Source organism: Symphalangus syndactylus, chromosome 3, assembly GCF_028878055.3.
Source record: "Symphalangus syndactylus isolate Jambi chromosome 3, NHGRI_mSymSyn1-v2.1_pri, whole genome shotgun sequence".
Taxonomy (NCBI): Eukaryota; Metazoa; Chordata; class Mammalia; order Primates; family Hylobatidae; genus Symphalangus; species Symphalangus syndactylus.
Genome location: NC_072425.2, coordinates 106,382,332 through 106,401,126, shown reverse-complemented (window position 1 = coordinate 106,401,126; position 18,795 = coordinate 106,382,332). Strand labels below are relative to the sequence as shown.

The 18,795-nt window shown below is 35.1% G+C and overlaps 1 protein-coding gene and 1 long non-coding RNA gene across 12 annotated transcripts in view; one reads left to right on the top strand and one right to left on the bottom strand.

Annotated features, from left to right (window-relative positions):
• The window catches only part of LOC129479488 (uncharacterized), a 29,669-nt gene extending 18,322 nt beyond the window's left edge, over positions 1 to 11,347 (bottom strand). The window contains exons 1-2 of the long non-coding RNA XR_008656697.1: positions 11,313 to 11,347; positions 9,831 to 9,865 (exon numbers count right to left, since the gene is read on the bottom strand). This is a non-coding gene — a long non-coding RNA (uncharacterized lncRNA). The remainder of the gene's footprint in view (positions 1 to 9,830; positions 9,866 to 11,312) is intronic.
• CASD1 (CAS1 domain containing 1) overlaps positions 1 to 18,795 on the top strand; it is a 128,282-nt gene that overhangs the window by 7,117 nt on the left and 102,370 nt on the right. For 10 of the 11 annotated variants that reach the window (XR_010119605.1, XM_055272665.2, XM_063634719.1 and 7 more), the window contains 4 exons: positions 3,188 to 3,284; positions 3,831 to 3,951; positions 12,747 to 12,791; positions 13,766 to 13,828. Coding sequence is in view for 10 of the 11 variants with exons in the window: in XM_055272665.2 (XP_055128640.2) it covers positions 3,188 to 3,284; positions 3,831 to 3,951; positions 12,747 to 12,791; positions 13,766 to 13,828 (326 nt within the window). In the remaining variant the exon portion in view is untranslated. Of the gene's footprint in view, positions 1 to 3,187; positions 3,285 to 3,830; positions 3,952 to 8,526; positions 8,664 to 12,746; positions 12,792 to 13,765; positions 13,829 to 18,795 lie in introns of those variants that run through there. The other variant, XM_055272667.2, reaches the window with a different exon arrangement.

The window sequence follows — 18,795 nt, the reverse complement described above, 5'->3', positions numbered from 1 at the left end:
GATAGCTGAAGTAGATAATCCTGTCTCTTTAGTTTCTTTTTGTGTGTGTGTGTGTTTCTTGCTTGATTTATCTGAGCGCTTGGCAACGTTTATCTCACATTAGTTGTGTTAAAATAGCTATCAAAATTATACTAGACAATTGAAAATAACAACCGAAGTTTTGTTTTGTTTTGTCTTTGGTAAATTTGGAAAGGAAAATATATGTCAACAGATACTTGTATATAGTGTGAATATTAGAGGTGGCACATTAAGATCTAGGTTTACATTTAGTGATTTGATTTTAAAAATTTTCCTTCCTGAGAAAAGAAAACTTGTTTTAGAGTATGAAATTTTATGGAGTTTTTTCTGGATCAGGTTAATTTATTTTAATCAGGTTATAATAGTAGTAGTAATTTATTATTACTACTATTTTTATTATTTTGCTGACATACAAAAAAGTCATTCTCTTCTTGCTTTTACAGTTGTCTACTTAGCAATCCTTTGTATTAGATTCTGTTAAAATAACTGGTACAGTTCCTGTCTTTTGACTGGACCCTAGCTGATATGATACAGACACATATGGATTAATTTCAGATACAAACCTTGTAAAAAACATCTTTGCATTATGAAATATGTTAAGTCATCATCAACTAACATTCATTAGCAAATTAAGAATTTCTTCCATGGAAAGCTCAGTATTCTCTAAAATACTGTGTTTATAATGCCTTTGGGTTAGTGACAACTTCAAATCTTATTTTGCTATGGTGTTTTTTTTTTTTTTTTGATACGGGTTCATCAGATTAGAGCTATTGTTTTCCATCAACTCAACAACTGAGAAACAAGATGTGGGTAATAGTATTGACTGGAGGCAAAAAAAGTTGTTTGCATTTTAGACACATTTTCTGGGGAGAAACAACTGGTTATTTTGAGATACTGGTATGGTGTTTCCATCTCTATAAAAACATATTGGTAACCCATATAGATGCATAATCCCAGACACTGAAGTTTGATTAAGGTGTGTTTCTGTCTAGGCTTTTAATTAAAAGACAAAAGACAAATAACAACACCCCCCTCCCCCCAGAAAAGGGGAGGGGAGAAAGAAAACAGAAAAGAAAAAGAAGAAAACCTTAAAGGATTAACACCTAGTTATTTACAACTTACAACTTTTTAAAAAAATAGATGTTTTGCTAACTTTTAACTTGGTTTAATAGATTTAAAGAGAAATGCTATAAATATGGAATTTTCACCTTAATTTTAAACATTTACTAGGTTTTAATAAGATTTTACCATATGGCCATTATAAAAGAATGCTACAGAAATGCCATTTGTGAAAAATAACTTGTGTGTTTCTACAGTTTTTTACTCATCCTTAGTTATTTATGTAGCCTAATTTTGTTTTTTAGAACTAGAATTAGTTTTTAATAATTGGGGAAAATGAAGAACTGATTATTTGTAGTTTACTTAGAGACAGGTTATTAAAAAATCTTTGAAATACAAAAAAAAAAAAACTGCTCAGGCCGCATATATAGTTAACACAAATTTAATAATTGATATCCTGCTTTCCTTAACCAGTTTCCCATCAATAAGATAATGCAACATTTTAACTTTTCCTTCCTGTTCTACTTTAGAATTTATGACATAGGAAACAACAACACTTTCAATATTTATGCATACTCGTCTTACATTTGTATCACCTTTTGTCTGTATTTTGGCTAGATAATGAGTAACTAGATTGAGAAAAGAGATGTGTTCTTCTACTTTAAATATCTTTGTGTCTTCCTTATCTCTACCCTGAAATGCTCAATATCCTTTTTGTTCTGCAGTATTCTTCCTCCCAGACTCCTTAGCCTGACTTTAACTAAATGTCAAGTATAACTTGCTATTGACTATTAATAAAGAACTGGAGATTAAATTAAATAATATTTTATTATATCCCCATAGTTAACCTAAACATCTCATTCTGCCCCCCCACACACCCCCGTCCCACCCCATTCATTTGACATGTTTGAGCTTAAATGCCTCCAAACTCTGTTTTAACCCCTTTGGTCATGTATGTACAGTAAAATGCCCAAAAGTGTAGAGCGACTCTTTGTCTCAATTTACCTGGGACTGAGGAGTTTCCTAGTTACGGAACTTTCTGTTTAAAACTAGGTCTCCAGGTATGCTGATGCACTATGTATTATAGTAGTTGAATAGGAAGTCATTTCCAAAGTCTTGTCTGTTATCCCTTAAATTTTTTTTTTTTTTTTTTTTTAATGAGACAGAGTCTCGTTCTGTCACCCAGGCTGGAGTGCAGTGGCATGATCTTGGCTCACTGCAACCTCTGCCTCCTGGGTTCAAGCAATTCTCATGTCTTGGCCTCCCAAGTAGCTGGGACTACAGATGTGTGCCACCACATCCGGCCAATTTTTGTATTTTTAGTAGGGATGGGGTTTCACGTGTTGGCCAGGCTGGTCTTGAACTCTCGACCTCGAGTGATCTGCCCACCTAGGCCTCCCAAAGTGCTGGGATTACAGGCGTGAGCCACCGTGCCTGGCCTCCCTTAAACTTTTCATTCTCAGCTATAAGTAGGAGTGATATTCAGATGTAAAGGCTAATTTAAGGTTGAGATGATGTCCCCGGAAAGAAAACCTGAAGCAGAAGGAACTGCCAAAGCAGGGAACGTATCGTTTAGGAGTTAGGTGAAGTATAAGCCATCAGTGGCTCTTGTCCTCTTGAATATTAATGTATTAATATTTACCATGTTTCGGCCGGGCGCGGTGGCTCACGCTTGTAATCCCAGCACTTTGGGAGGCCGAGGCGGGCGGATCACAAGGTCAGGAGATCGAGACCACGGTGAAACCCCGTCTCTACTAAAAAATACAAAAAATTAGCCGGGCGTGGTGGCGGGCGCCTGTAGTCCCAGCTACTCGGAGAGGCTGAGGCAGGAGAATGGCGTGAACCCGGGACACGGAGCTTGCAGTGAGCCGAGATTGTGCCACTGCACTCCAGCCTGGGCGACAGAGCAAGACTCTGTCTCAAAAAAAAAAAAAAAAAAAAAAAAAAAAATTTACCATGTTTCTCATGAATGGGAAATATGAACCTGGATGGTATAGTGAAACAGGGAAAACTCTACTTTTTTATTTCAAGGAACTTATATAGGGTCAAGATAGCCGATGTGTAAAATTTTAACTATTGTTTACAACACTGTTGTGTTTAACTGTTCTAGGCAATGATTCGTGTGAATACCTTCTCTCAAGTGGCAGATTTCTTGGAGAGAAAGTTTGGCAACCTCACAGTTGTATGATGCATAAATACAAAATCAGGTAACATTTCTTCATTCTGTTGTTTTCTTTTTCAGGGTGGATCTTAATATGTAGTGGAGAGGGGTTGGTGAAACAGTACTTCTCTTCTCTATGTTGGGGTAGAGACTTGCTGACTGAGTGTAGGGCTGATTGCAAATGAAGATTTCCCTGCCCACTAAGGTTTTAGGGAAGGGCTTTGGCCAATCTGCTTTATCTCAGGTGTGTGATAACTAGGCCTAAGGCAATAATCCTTGAGCAAAAGACTCTTGCTCTGGCACCTGGATACCTATCTTATGGAGTTATTCTAAGGATTAAGAGATAGTAGATATAAAGCACCTAATACAGTTAGAGTACATCTTAAACATGTAATGAATCGAGCTATTACAGAGAGTTAACTGATTACAGGAACGTGGAGTGGTAAGTTAAACAAACCTGGCCACCCGCTTATAAAGCAATATAATGATATGTGTAACAATCTGGATCAACTTTCTTCAAAAACCGTGTGCTTTGAAATGCCAGTATGGCTGATTTTACTTATTTTAATTAATTTTTCTTTGTTGCTTTCAGTGAAGCAAAGAACTGCCTTGTAGATAAACATATTGCATTTATTGGAGATTCCAGAATTCGTCAGTTGTTTTATTCTTTTGTAAAAATAATTAATCCCCAATTCAAAGAAGAAGGAAATAAGGTAAAATTTGTCTATTCCCTTCTGTAGAGTGTTTTAGAAGTTAACCAACTGAATAGTTACAGGAGGAATGTGTCTCTCCAGATTGAGTAGGAGCTGAAAAAATTTTACTTTGATTTTCAGAAAGGTTGGGGAAAAAGAGGGATGACTTGCTTTAATGAGGGAGATGACAAAAAGAAGTGGTGGCTAAAACATTGGCAAGCTTTTTATGATAATAACCTAAACTTTTAGTTTTCAGAAATAATAAATTCTTACCATGGAAAAACTTTTAAGTTTCCTTAGAAGACAAAGAGAAAATATCACCCCTTATTCTCCTGTTAGTATTTTTCCATACTTCTTTTTGCTCATCTCTTTTTAAAAAAAAAATACTAGTAATCTTTTAATATGTGCAATTTTATATCTTGCTTTTTTCTTCACCACTTATTCACCATTATATAATCAACTTAAGTATCTTCTTAATGGCAACTAATATTATTGAGTGGATATAATGTAATTTTATATAATTTTCCACTTTTGAAAGCTTTTTGTAGTTTTCTTATTTTATTTTGCAGTTAAAAAAGACATTTTAAATTACTTCTTTGTGTGAAAATGTTGCTTTTTAAATTATTTCCTTAGGGTGGAATCTCTAAAATTCAAATATTAGGTTAAAGAACATAAACATTTAAAAATTATTAATTATGCTGCAAAATTCTTTCAATTTATACTAATTAGCAATATATTTTGGGGCTTAATTTTCTGCAAACTTTCTGGCATTGGGTGATCATGCTGTAAATTAAAACAGCAGTGCAATAAGTTTCTGTTACTGATTTTGTTAGGAAATTTGTTTAAAAAATATAACTTTGAAAACTAACAAGGATTTTCTTTGTATATATTAATTAGTTCATTATTTTTTGGTGAATTATCTCATCATATCTTCTGTTTATACCTTTTTAAGTGATCCCAGAGTCTAATCATCGTCTTCAAATACCATATGATTGGGAGAGAGGAATAGCAAAGGGGGGAAAGTCGAATACAAGAAAGTTTAGAATTGTGAGGGGAGTAGCTCATGAATTTATGAAAATCTGCCTCTGGTAAAGAGTTGAAAACTTAGAGCCTTCACAGTTAAGTAGTTATTAACATAGTGATGATGATACCAGATCCTAAATCTTCAGCAGCTATTCCATGTGAGAATGAAAATAATGGAAACAAACGATACAGTCAACTTTTCATTTTATTTGCTATCTGTATTTTCCATTTGCATTTATAGATATGAAATTATAGAGAAGACTCAGAACTATTTAACATGAAATTATTACAATTTAAAGTGAAAAATTTTAAATAAACTTTTTAATAATTAAAAAAAATTTTTTAATAGAGATGAGGTCTCACTATGTTGCCCAAGCTGGTCTTAAACTTCTGAGCTCAAGCAATTCTTCCATCTTGGCCTCCCAAAGTGCTGGAATGACAGGCATGAGCCACTGTGCCCAGCCTTTAGTAAACTTTTAAAAAGTAGAGAGATTTCTGATTACTATGAAGGTTTTAATATTTCTTGGCTTAAAGTTGCATGACTTTCTAAAAATTCGAATAATGGATTTGACAATAGGTAGTTGAAAAAAGCTATAATGGTTTAGTCTGCAGCCAAAAGTAGATAAAATATGGTACATTGTTTCTGAGCCCTAGTTACAACACTTAGGTTTCCAGTTTTTATAGTCTAGAATGCCCAGTTATCCGAAGATTATCAAACGAGATATTAGACAAGATTAATTTATATGCATTTAAAAGGAAACAAAGATAGTGTGTCCCAGTCTTAAAGAGATAGTTTTCAAGAAAATATTTAATTCAAGCTGCTAGTGGAGCATTTGCCAAATTATGTGTTACCTTGTCTCTGCACACCTTGAGGACAGAAATTACGTATCATCATTATTATTTTTAAATATATTTCTTGTACCTAGCATAATCTGGCATATTATAAAAGCTTATTAATTTTATTTAAAGCCTGGTATGAGTATGTCTGGGTAGAATAGGAATATTGAAGACAATTCTTTGTTTGAATTTGATTTCTTTTGTGTATTGAGGCAAATTTTTTAAAAAAGAGACTTTAGAGGTGAATGTTTTCAAATTATGCTTTGTGGGAGACTAGTTCTGTGAGAAGCTTTGGTCAAATAAATTTGGGCAGAGCTAGATATCATATATCCCTCTTAGATAGTTTTAATTTAGACTGGGATATTAAAAACTTGAGAAGTCTTACAATAAAAAAATCCATTTTGTGTTGCTTCCAGCCATAGGGCAGGTTAGATACTCTGGGGGCTCTTTCTACGTCAAACCAACTGGAGCCTAGGTTTAAAAAATACTGTTGATGGACTGGGTGCGGTGGCTCACGCCTGTAATCCCAACACTTTGGGAGGCTGAGGCAGGCGGATCACGAGGTCAAGAGATGGAGACCATCCTGGCCAACATCGTGAAACCCCATCGCTACTAAAAATACAAAAATAAGGCTGGGCGTGGTGGCTCATGCCTGTAATCCCAGCACTTCGGGAGGCCGAGGTGGGCAGATCACCTGAGGTCAGGAGATCGAGACCATCCTGGCCAACATGGTGAAACCCCATCTCTACTAAAATGCAAAAAATTAGCTGAGTGTGGTGGCATGTGCCTGTAGTCCTAGCTACTCGGGAGGCTGAGAGGCAGGAGAATTACTTGAACCCAGAAGGTGGAGGTTGCAGTGAGCTGAGGTCGTGCCACTGCACTCCAGCCTGGCAACAGAGTGAGACTGTCTCAAAAAGAAAAAAAAAAAAGAATAGTAGCATTAAAGTTGTGAAAGTAAATTTCAACCTAGAATTGTATACCTGGGATTAAAATTTCTGTGTTCTTTAGATGTATTATAGGACATTCTCAGATATATAAAAATGATGAGGTTTTACTACAAAATAGACTTAACACTAAAGTAATTTCTGAAAGATAACCATCAGGAATGAGGGAAATGTTCAGAAAAAAATTATCTGAAATATAAGAAGCAATGGTTTAAGAAAATAGTAAAAATGTATATAAATCTAAACAATGTTTGTATAAAATAATAATATCTTTTGCACTTAGTGAAAAGACAGAACTAAAGAACTGGCTAATAATAGCATATATGTCAAGGGTAAATGATCACAATTAAAGTGTTCTAATGTACTCTATATTCTCTAAAATATTGTTTTTTTTAAAAACTTAAGTTAAAGATGCACAGTAAAACTTCAAGAAGAAGGACCGAAAGAATAGAATTAGAATGTATAAATTTCAACCAGAAGAATAAAAAAATTAAGCAAAAACCAAACTTATCTAATGCCAAATGTGTATTTTATACACATGCATGTACCATACATATACATATGATATACATATGCACACACATTTATATGTCTATGTAAAAAGCTATTTTTGCATATATTATCCATATATGAAAAAGCCACATATATGTGGCAGGGAGGATAGAAATTAAAAAGTGAGATGGTAAAGCCAGGCACGGTGGCTCATGCCTGTAATCCCAGCACTTTGGGAGGCCAAGGCTGGTGGATCACGAGGTCAGGAGATCGAGACCATCCTGGCTAACACGGTGAAACCCCATCTCTACTAAAAACACAAAAAATTAGCTGGGCGTAATGGTGGGTGCCTGTAGTCCCAGCTATCGGGAGGCTGAGGCAGGAGAATGGCGTGAACCTGGGAGGCGGAGCTTGTAGTGAGCCAAAATTGCGCCACTGCACTCCAGCCTGGGCGACAGAGTGAGACTCCATTTCAAAAAAAAAAAAGAGTAAGATGGTAAAAACATTTATAGTCAAAATAAATGCAAGTAGCCTAAACTTGTGAGCTAAACACAGATTTTCAGATTGCTCTTAAAGAGAACTTTCTGCTGCTTAAAAAGACATACTTAAAATTAAAAGGACATGGAAAGGTTTTATTAAAAATGAAAAAGGATTCACCAGATAAATACTAAAGAAAGTTAAGTCATGTTAGTATAAGGTAAATAGATTTTAAGGCAAAAGCATTTTCAGGGATACAGAAAGTCACTTTCTAATGACAAAGAGTTCAGATAACTAAGATTTTAAACTTGTAGGCATCTAATAAATTAGCCTTAAAATTTATAAAGCAAAAATATAACTACAAGGAGAAATTGGCAAATTCTCACTCATAGTGGGAGAATTTCATACTGCTCTCAATTAATGATAGGACAAGCAAATAAAACTAGTAAACATATAGTAGAGCATTAACATGCTTGATTCTATAAGCTTATAGCTCAGTAATTTAGAAAATATACTTTACAGTCAGGGAATATGTTTGTTTGAAGCACACGTGGAACTTTTAAATTATTTTTATTTTTATTTTTACTTTTTTTTTGAGACGGAGTCTCGCTCTGTTGCCCAGGCTGGAGTGCAGTGGTGTGATCTCAGCTCACTGCAAGCTCTACCTCCCGGGTTCACGCCATTCTCCCGCCTCAGCCTCCCCAGTAGCTGGGACTACAGGCGCCCGCCACCACGCCCAGCTAATTTTGTTTCCGTATTTTTAGTAGAGATAGGGTTTCACCGTGTTAGCCAGGATGGTCTCGATCTCCTGACCTCGTGATCCGCCCGCCTCGGCCTCCCAAAGTGCTGAGATTACAGGTGTGAGCCACTGCTCCTGGCCAACTTTTTATTTTTAACGTGTATTACACCATTAAGCAAGTTCCAACAATATCAGAGAATTGGTGTCATTCTTTCTTTAAGGTAAGTTACTTTATATCAAACTTAACCTGATAAAAATTCTAGAAGCCTACAGTAAATGTTCTTAATGGTGAAATGTCAGACGTATTTCCATTAAAATCAGGAAAAAGACAAGGATGTTCATTACTGCTGCTTCTGTTCAACATTGTATTAGAGATTCTAGCCGAAAAAGGTAATCTAAAGATGTAAGCATTGGGAAGAAATAAACTTAGGAGTTCATATGATGCAATTCTCTACATAGAAAATCCCAAAAAATTTATAGAAAATTTACTAGAAGTAATAAAGATTTTAATAAGGTAGCTGATAATAAGATGTATGTACAAAAATTGTGATACCTCAACAAAGCTGTTAAAAATTAACACATATCTACATGCCAACAATGTAAAGTTCTAAAGGCTTTTAAAATATACCGTGTGCAATGGTAACGGCAACAGCTATATGTTACATAGGAATAAACAGCAAATGTGGAAGATCTGTATGCAGAAAAGCCATAAAAATTTATTGGAAGACAGTTCCAGATGACATAATTAGGTGGAATATAATATACTGTTTCCTTGGATGGGAAGACTCAGTATTGTAAAGATGTCAGTTATTCCCAAACTGATCTGTAGGTTCAGTGTAATTCCAACAAAATCCTAACAATTTGTTGTGCAACTTTACTGATGGATTCTAAATTTTTTATAGAAGGGCAGCAGACCAAGAATAACTACAACAAATCTGAAGAACAAGATGGAAAGGATTTGTTCTGCAATATCAAGATTTAATTTTACCTTGTAGTAATTAAAACAGTGTGGTATTCGTATAGAGTTAAACAAAGAAACCATTAGAATAGACTATAGAGCTCTAAAATAGAAACATGCATATAAAATGACTTTAAAGGTAACAGAAATGCCATTGATGATCCCTGGGGAAAGGAAGGTCTGTTCAGTTAATTCTGCTAAGGCAATTAGCACATGGTAAAAGTTGAAATTGGATTCCTACCTCACACCATCGAGTAAAATCATTTCTAGATGGATAAGTTTAAACTTAAATATGAAAGTAAAAAATATGAAACCTTTAGAAATAGAAATAAAATGTAGGAGGATATCTTCATTATCTCAAGGTAGGGAAACATCTCTTACATAAGAAACAAAAAGTGCTAACCGTAAAATAAAAGATAAATTCACATACCTTAAGATAAAGAGTATCTATTCACCAAAAGATACCTTAAAGAAAAAAGATAAGCCACAAATTGAGAAAAGATAATTTACAACATATATTCAAGAAATATCAGAAAGTGCAAATTAATGAAAAAGATAACCCAGTAGACAAAAGGTGGGGGTCAGGGAGCATGGCCAGGCATTTTACTGAAGTGGAAGTGAGATTTTTTTATACCTACTATAATGGCAGAAATTAAATCTGACAGTGGCAAGAAATATGAAAACAGACCAGATGTATTAGGCTGTGTACCAGTAGATGTCTTAGAAACTGCTAGTGAGAGTGTAAATTGTTACAAATACTCCAGAAAATAATTTGCATTATCATTTGATGGTGAACATTTTTATGGCCTATGGATCTATGGAACAATTAGGGAAATTCTTACTCTTTTGTTAAGAGACATATCCAAGAAGATAACCATTAGTGCTGTTTATAATCTAGATAGTAATGTGTCAGTTGACCTGTACTCTACAAAAATAGTAAATGTGATACTTGATGTTAATAAAAATAGTATTGATAAAATAAACTGATATCTACAAGTTTTTAAAGGCTAGGGAATGTTCTAGGTTATACGAGATTAAGAGATGTGACAACTAATTGTAACACGATTTTAATTGGATTGTAGATTAAAATAGAGCTATATAAACGATATTCTTGAGAAATTGGAAAAAATTGAATATGGACTGTGTATTAAATGAGATAATATTTTATCATTGTCAAATTCCTTATGTAAGAGAACGTTCTTATGGGTATGTGCTTAAAGAGATACATGCTTAAGTATTTAAGGGTGAAATGTTATGACTTCTTTAATGAACTTTCACATAGTTCAGCAAAAGAGAAAAACTATAGAATATGTATGTGTAGAGAGGGAGAAAGATAAAGCTGGTATGGGAAGTGTTAACAGTTGGTAAAAGGTTTTGGGTGTTCATTTAATTCTGTCAGCTTTGCTATAAGATTGAAAATTTTTAAAATTAAAAGTTGGAGAGAAAGCCAACAACATTAAATAATGTATCATTTAAAGATGCATATTTATGTGACAAAAACTAAAGAAAGTTTTTAAAACAAAGTATAAACACACAATTCAGGAGAGTGGTTTACTTTGGGTGAAGCAGGGAGTTAAGATAGGGAAAAGACCACATATGTGGTTCAGTGTGTTGGCAATGCTCTGATCTATATCATGGATTCATGAGTGTTTATTTAGTTCTACTGTGCTTTGTGATTTTCATATATGTGACTTTTTTGTATATATCAAACATTATATTAAAAAAGGAAAAAGAAGAAAGAGATCGAGTTGCATTAACTACTGTATGCAAAGTAAGACAAAGAAAGTTCATGACATTATTTTTCTGAGGACAAATTTTTAAAAGGTTGAGGATGGGGGTAGAAGGAGGAAAACACCTGTGTGATTTTGTTTGACCCAGTATATCCCAGATTTATTTCACCAAAGAAACTTACCTTAAAGTTTCATTGAATTAATAGTCTCAAGACTCCTTTTGGAAAGTGATGTTTTAGAAGCATCAACAAGCGTCTAAAAAGTTAACCTGTTGATAGAACAAATTTTGTTTCATGGAGATTTCAGTATAAATACTATTGGTCTGTTTGAATTAATGAAAACATTTCAACTTTGATTTTAGCAACAGCATTAGCTTCTTACTGACCACCTTTACCCCTTTTCCACCTACAATTTCTATTTTTGAAAGGAATGCCATTCTTTATGTAGAACATTTGGTTACAAGAAGTTGTAGTGTTCACATTTCAATTTTTTCTACAAATATGGACTATTTATATACTGTTTTCAAAGTGAAACCTATAATAACCTAGAGTCATGTTCATCCATTCCTGTCAGTCAGGGCCTATACTAGTACACTGGTGAGAATGGACTAGATGTTGCTACAGCAACAAACCGCTCTAACGTCTTAACAAAACAGAAGTTCTTGCTTAGCGTTGCATGTCCTAGGTGGGCTGGCAACAGGCTTTGCTCCACACAGTCATTCCACAGTTCCTACTATTGGAATTTTTACTATCTTCTAGAGTATCTTGGAATATTCAGCTTCCTGAGTCTGTGCATCAGTTAAGTTAGAGACTAGAGAATTGCCTTGGGAAATTCAGCCTGGAAGTGGCGTATGTCACATATATCCACATCGCATTAGCCAAAACTAGCCGTGTGGCTCTGCCTAACTGGAAGGGCCTCAGGAAATGAAGGGAAGCAGTCCGTTTCTGAGATAAATAATAATACAAGCGCTGGGCACGGTGGCACATGCCTTGTAATCCCAGCACTTTGGGAGGCTGAGGTGAGTGGATCACTTGAGCCCAGGAGTTTGAGACCAGCTGGGCAATGTGGCAAAACCCAGTTGCTACAAAAAATTTTTTTAAAAAATTAGCCACGCATGGTGGCGTGCACCTGTGGTCCTAGTTACTTGGGAGGCTGAGGTGGGAGGATTGCTTGAGCCCAGGAGGTGGAGGTTGCAATGAACCGAGATTGCGCCTCTGTACTACAGCAGAGTGAGACTCTGTCTCAGAATAACAAACAAAATCAAATCAAACAAAAAATAGTAATACTGGAACTAAATTGGAATCCTGGCAATCTTGGCAAAAGGTAATTTATATAGACATGTTTATGTATCTGTTTGCTGTTGAAATTTTATCTTTGAACTATATCTTAGATGTTGAAAATCACATGTAGACAATTTAACTAGTGTCACTTACTTTGTTATGTTCTATGTCGGTTTTTTCCCCTTCGGGTTGAATGTATAGATAATTGAGATTTGGTGTGTAAAAATAAATCAGCAAAAATATGCATAAAAATAAATCAACAAAGCAGCTAAATGGGGCATTTTTTATATAAATGTAATCTATACATTAATGTTTCTCTGTCTCCTTTTATGGCAGCATGAAAACATTCCTTTTGAAGACAAGACTGCATCAGTTAAAGTGGTAAGTTCGTGTAATAGTAAGCTAGATGTTACAATGTTGAAACTATATTCATTGGTTAATTGAACATACTAAGTATATTTCAATGTATTCTTGAGAGTAGATAAGAATATTAGGATAGTGGAATAAAAGTTTGTGTGAGTTGTTTTATGTAATGGTCTCAAAATTTTATTTGGAAAAAATAATCTTGCACGTGAATTTGAAACCAGTATGTGTTCTGGGTTAATGTCCATAAAAGAATATATGTGAATTTTCTGAATTCCCAATCAGTGAGAATTCAGTGAGGATCAAGACAAAAATGGCCTTGACCTAATGAAGATTGCAGGTCTTTATAGTCCTCTACATGCAAATACAAGTGGGACTAGGATGGCAGAAAAGAAAAAGAGGGGCAATGGGAATGTACAGAGCAAGGAACTGAAAGTCATTTTCCTCCCTGCAGAAGTGATATTTTAACTGAGGCTCCAAAAATAAGTAAGTTAGGCAGGCTCAGTGGAAGAGTTTGTGAGCATTATAGACAGAAGGAATAGTATGTGTAAAGTCCTAGAGAAAAAGGAGAACAGAGCATTCCAAGAGCTGACTGAGGACCAAAAGGGAGAGCAAGGGTACAAGTGGCAGGAGAAAAGGCAGAAGGGACAGGTGGAGATCCTGCACCTTCTTAGCAACTCACAGGATTTTAGATTTTATTCTGAGGGCAGTAGAAAGTCTCTGAATACTTAAGCAGGGGCGTGGCAAGATCAGATTTAAGTTTTTAAAAGATTGCTCTGGCTAAAATGTGGACAGCAAGTTAGAGGAAGACAAAAGTGGATTCAAGGAGAACTATTGTAAGACTTGCCAAATTAAGATAGGAACTGAAGATGTCTTGGACAAGGTAGCGTTTTACTTTTAAGTACTCTGTAAGAGAATGTTAATGTTTATTTTGAATGGTGGAATTAAGAGTTTCTTTGACTTTTTCTTTACTTCTAACATTTCTCTTTTAGGATTTTCTGTGGCAGCCTGAAGTTAATGGTTCTATGAAACAGTGTATCAAAGTGTGGACTGAGGTCTGTATTTAAAAAACATAGGCATTTTTTTTTTTTTTTAAGCATCCAAATGTTAAAAGTCCACAAGCATATTTTTCTTCCCTTTACTCACTTGTCCCACTCTCCTATATTTTATACCTGCCTTCTTGATAGCAACTAAAGTGTGCTGGACTGATTCTAGCACTTTATTGAGAAGAGAACATGTTGATCCAATATCTCTGCCCCATTATTACCATTCTAACCATAAAGCAGATTATGTTTATAACAGACTTTCCATATTTAAAGTCTTCTGTTACTGCTGTAGTTCAGCTGATTCAAACCCAGGTAATCTTCCCAGCACAGTGTATATTCTCTTGTGCATTTTTCTGTTTTCTCCTTCAAACTCATGTCCAGATACTTCAGGAAACTTTTATTTGTTTTTATAGCCTTTTTTTCCTTTCATTATTATATTGGTGACCCAGCAGGCAAGACTAACATGTTTTAGCTCATCATGTTTGGAGATAAATTAGATGTAAAGGTAAGCATGCTATTAACCTCAGAAAACTCCTAAGTTCTCACAAGTCCATTTTACAATCTCTGTAGTAGTTTCCATACAGCCTTTTGTCAGGCCTTTAATTAAACCTGTATTCTTTCCCAGAGACATTTGTATTTGAGATGGATAAAACAATATTTAATTTTGTTGACCTTGTTTTGTTTAATTAATTTCCCTGCAACAGTTTTTTGGTTTGGGATTTTTTTGTCTTCACAATAAATATTTAGTATTGCAACCACATCATACAATAAATAGGCTTTTGTAGGATCCTGTGGGAACCTAGCTACCATTTCTAACCTTGTTTCTTTGAGCAAATGTTTTCAAAAAACAAACATGCAGACAACTTCTAGAATTCAAATTTCTGGTAAATTGAGGTCTACAGTGTGTTTTGGTTTTGTTGATATGTTTTAAAAGGTCCAGAAATGTAGAATAATGTTCCATGTATATTTGAAATTATTTAAGCATATGTTTCATATTTGTGCTGGACTGAAAATATATTTATTAAAGTAGTAGAAGTTCACAATTAAACATTAATACACTACAATTTGTAAATCCTGCAAGATCCCAGAAAACCTTTATAGGCTATTTACTAAACTGGAGATATATTACATATCGAAAATTTCAATTCTCATACATTTGTTAAAGCTACTTTTTGGAGCCTTAGATTCTGTTGTGAAACTCATTATGGTTGTTGAGAAAAATAAATATTTAATTTATTTAGGTAGATAACGACATGGTCACCTGAGATTGATTAGTTGATGGTTTTCATTCACTCAGTAGTATATGTGGATGTATGTATTTACTTTTTACTGTTTCTGTAGTAAGCTGCTAGATCCTGAGGATTTGGAGACCCACATTTTTGTTGTTAATGTACTATTGCCAGCTTTGTGCTGAGTTATAGGAATGTGGCTGGGAATTAGCTCCAGTCTCAGCCCTCAAGGAATTTGCAGTCTAGTAGATGGTGACTTACTGATGAATAACGACCTAAGAAGGCAAAGGCTAACACAGAATTGAGCTCAAAGGATTATGAAAACACCATGGATATACACTTAGGAAAGGAGGTGGTGAGAGTATTGGTAGTTATCTAAGAAAATTTTATAGAGGAAATAATATTTGAGAACTATGAGTTAGGAAGAAGATACACTTATTAACTAGAACAGCCTTATAGAAGCCTATAGGCATAAAAGCAAAGTTGAATTGAGAGGACTCTTAAGTAGATTGTTATTCCACAGATATTTCTATATTCTAGGCACTAAGCTAGACACTGTTGATATACTCGTTAATGTTATAGAGATCCCCCCCTCAAAGAGCTAGATGAATAACACATGTAGATACTTAAGCAATGTGACAAGTGCTAAAATAGGAAATGTAAAGGGCACAACAAACAGGATTACAGTGGATAGGCCCTAAGTGTAATTTTTCTTAAGTTTTCAGGCAAAGTGGTCTTGAAGGTGAGTGTGGGGAACGAGAAGTGGGTTTATTTCCTGCAAAGGAAACAGCGTGTGCAATGATGCTGAAGATGGAGTATAGCCTATTCAGGGACTCTCCAGCAGTTTTAGTGGAGCTGACATACAAAATGCTTCTTTATCTGTATTGGTTTTGGTTGTTCTTTTCATGTGCTTCTTTTTACAGGGAGTTGACAAGAGATGATGAAACAGGTACTACATTATGAATGATATCCTAAGCCATACTGGGGGAGTGGATTTATTTTATCTATTTTTTAACTACTTCTAAATACTTCAGGGTGCATTTTCTGAAAATAAGTACATTGAATTGAATTGAGGGTAGTGGAGAACCATTGAAAGTTTTAAGCAGGAGAATGATGTGATACAGTGGAGGAGTGGAAGGAAATTAGGCTAACTTGTAAAGAAACTGGCAGTTTAGATGTAATTCTGTAAGTGAATGGAAGTCATTAAGTCTGAGCTATTGGATGGATTTGGGTAGTCTTGGTACGGATTGAGGTAATATTTGAAGTTATTTGAATGGAAGAAATTAAATAGGCAGAGAATTTAGAGATTAAAGAGGAAAGGGCTTGTGAGGAATGGAATTATCAAGGAGATTCTGAGAAATGGCAGTAAAAGGAGTAGGAAGAAAACCAAGGGAGGAAGGACTGTAAAATCACATACAGGGGAGGTAAGGATTTTAAAAGATGGATAGTCACCAGTGTCACTTTCAAAACTTGCTAAGGTGGAATGAAGCTACAGCATTTGGCAATCCAGAGTTCACTAATGGGCTCTCAGGACAGTTTTAATGGATAGTGAAGCCCAAATTCAAAACAGAAGTTAAGGCATAAATGAGAGATAAAGAAATTGGCACAGTGAGAGCAGAATACTCTTTCAGTCTGTTGGTTACAGGTGTAAGACAGGGTTCAAGGAAAACTTTTTGAGGATAAGGATGATTTAACACTTTTAGGTTGAGGGAAGGAAAGAGATTGGAGGAGGAGGACAAGATTGATACTATGAGAGTTGGAGGACATAATTCATGGATCATAGCTCCAGAAGTGAAAAGGGAGGAAATGTAGACAGAGGAAGGCATTAGCCATTGAGAAGAATAGGGACATATTTTCTTTACTTTCTTGTCAGAGGAAGATAGCTGGGGGAGTATAGAGAAGTAGGTTGTAAGAATGAAGGAAGGAAGGCAAGAGTACACTTACCGGATGAATTTTATTTTCTCTACGAAGTTTGAGAATTAAACTTTATGCTGAGAAGGAGGGCAAGAGAGACTGTATATGGAATGTAAGGTTTGGGATAACCAATGTAAGTTTTGGGAATGAGAAAGCCACCTAGGGATGAGGAAAAAATATTTAAAATTTTGTATTCACTGAAAATTCTTTTTTTTTTTTTTAATTATACTTTAGGGTTTTAGGGTACATGTGCACAATGTGCAGGTTTGTTACATATGTATCCATGTGCCATGTTGATTTCCTGCACCCATTAACTCGTCATTTAGCATTAGGTGTATCTCCTAATGCTGTCCCTCCCCCCTCCCCCCACCCCACAACAGTCCCCGGAGTGTGATGTTCCCCTTCCTGTGTCCATGAGTTCTCATTGTTCAATTCCCACCTATGAGTGAGAACATGCGGTGTTTGGTTTTTTGTCCTTGCGATAGTTTACTGAGAATGATGATTTCCAGTTTCATCCATGTCCCTACAAAGGACATGAACTCATCATTTTTTATGGCTGTATAGTATTCCATGGTGTATATGTGCCACATTTTCTTAATCCAGTCTATCATTGTTGGACATTTGGGTTGGTTCCAACTCTTTGCTATTGTGAATAGTGCCGCAATAAACATACGTGTGCATGTGTCTTTATAGCAGCAATGAAATGAAGAGAGAAAATTCTTTAACAGTGTAAAATGAAGCATGCTCAACTGGAAATGGTCATATATCTAAAAGAAAATGGATTTATTTTGTTATTTTTCTCTATATTTGTAGTATTTTACAGTAAGCATGTATTACCTTTATAGTGAAAAAGTAACTGTCATTTTTTTACATTGGTCAATTTTTTATTATTAAATTTCATGCTTGTTCTTAATTGTTTCTTGTGTATATGATTGCAATATCAGGTCTTTGATGTGGTGATAAGTGTGTGATTCAGAAGTCAGAAGACTTAAGTTCCGACTTACCTGGCAGGCCTCAGCAATATCCTATTTGCCATTCTGAGTCTGTATCTTTGTTTTATAAGAGATGTATAATATCATCTTGCCTGCCCCACAGGGTGGCAGGCAGGAATCTATATTACAATGAGATAATTTAAGAGAAAGTGCTTAGTAAGTTACTAAGTACTATATACTTGTTATACTATATATAACATATAGTTAGCTGCAAATATAATTGTACTGTAATATACTATTGCTATATATTATAAATGGTATACAGTAGTCCCCATTTATCCATGGTTAATATGTTCCAAGACCCCAGCATATGCCTGAAACCACAGATGGTACCAAACCCTATGTGTACAATGTTTTTTCCTATACATACAAAAGTATGATAAAGTTTAATATATAAATTAGGCACAGTAAGATATTAACAGCAATAACTAATAATAAAATAGTACAATTATAACAGTATCTCAGCATCACTATTTTTGAGCTTTGGGGTCATTATTGAGTAAAATAGGGGTTACTTTAACACAAGGATTGTGATGCTGTGACAGTTGGTCTGATAACTGAGATGGGTAAGTGACTAATGGGCAGGTAGCATATACAGCGTGATACCCTGGACAAAGGGAGGTTTCACATCCCAGGAGGGACAGCGTGGGATAGCATGAGACTTTATCATGTTACTCAGAATGGCACATAATTTAAAACTTAGGAATTATTTGTTTCTGGAAGTTTCTATTTAATATTTTCGGACCTCAGTTGACCACGAGTAACTGAAACAGTGGAAACTGAAACCATATGTAAGGGGGGGAAATACTCTAATTTGCATTTGGTGAGGATTTTTAGGGAT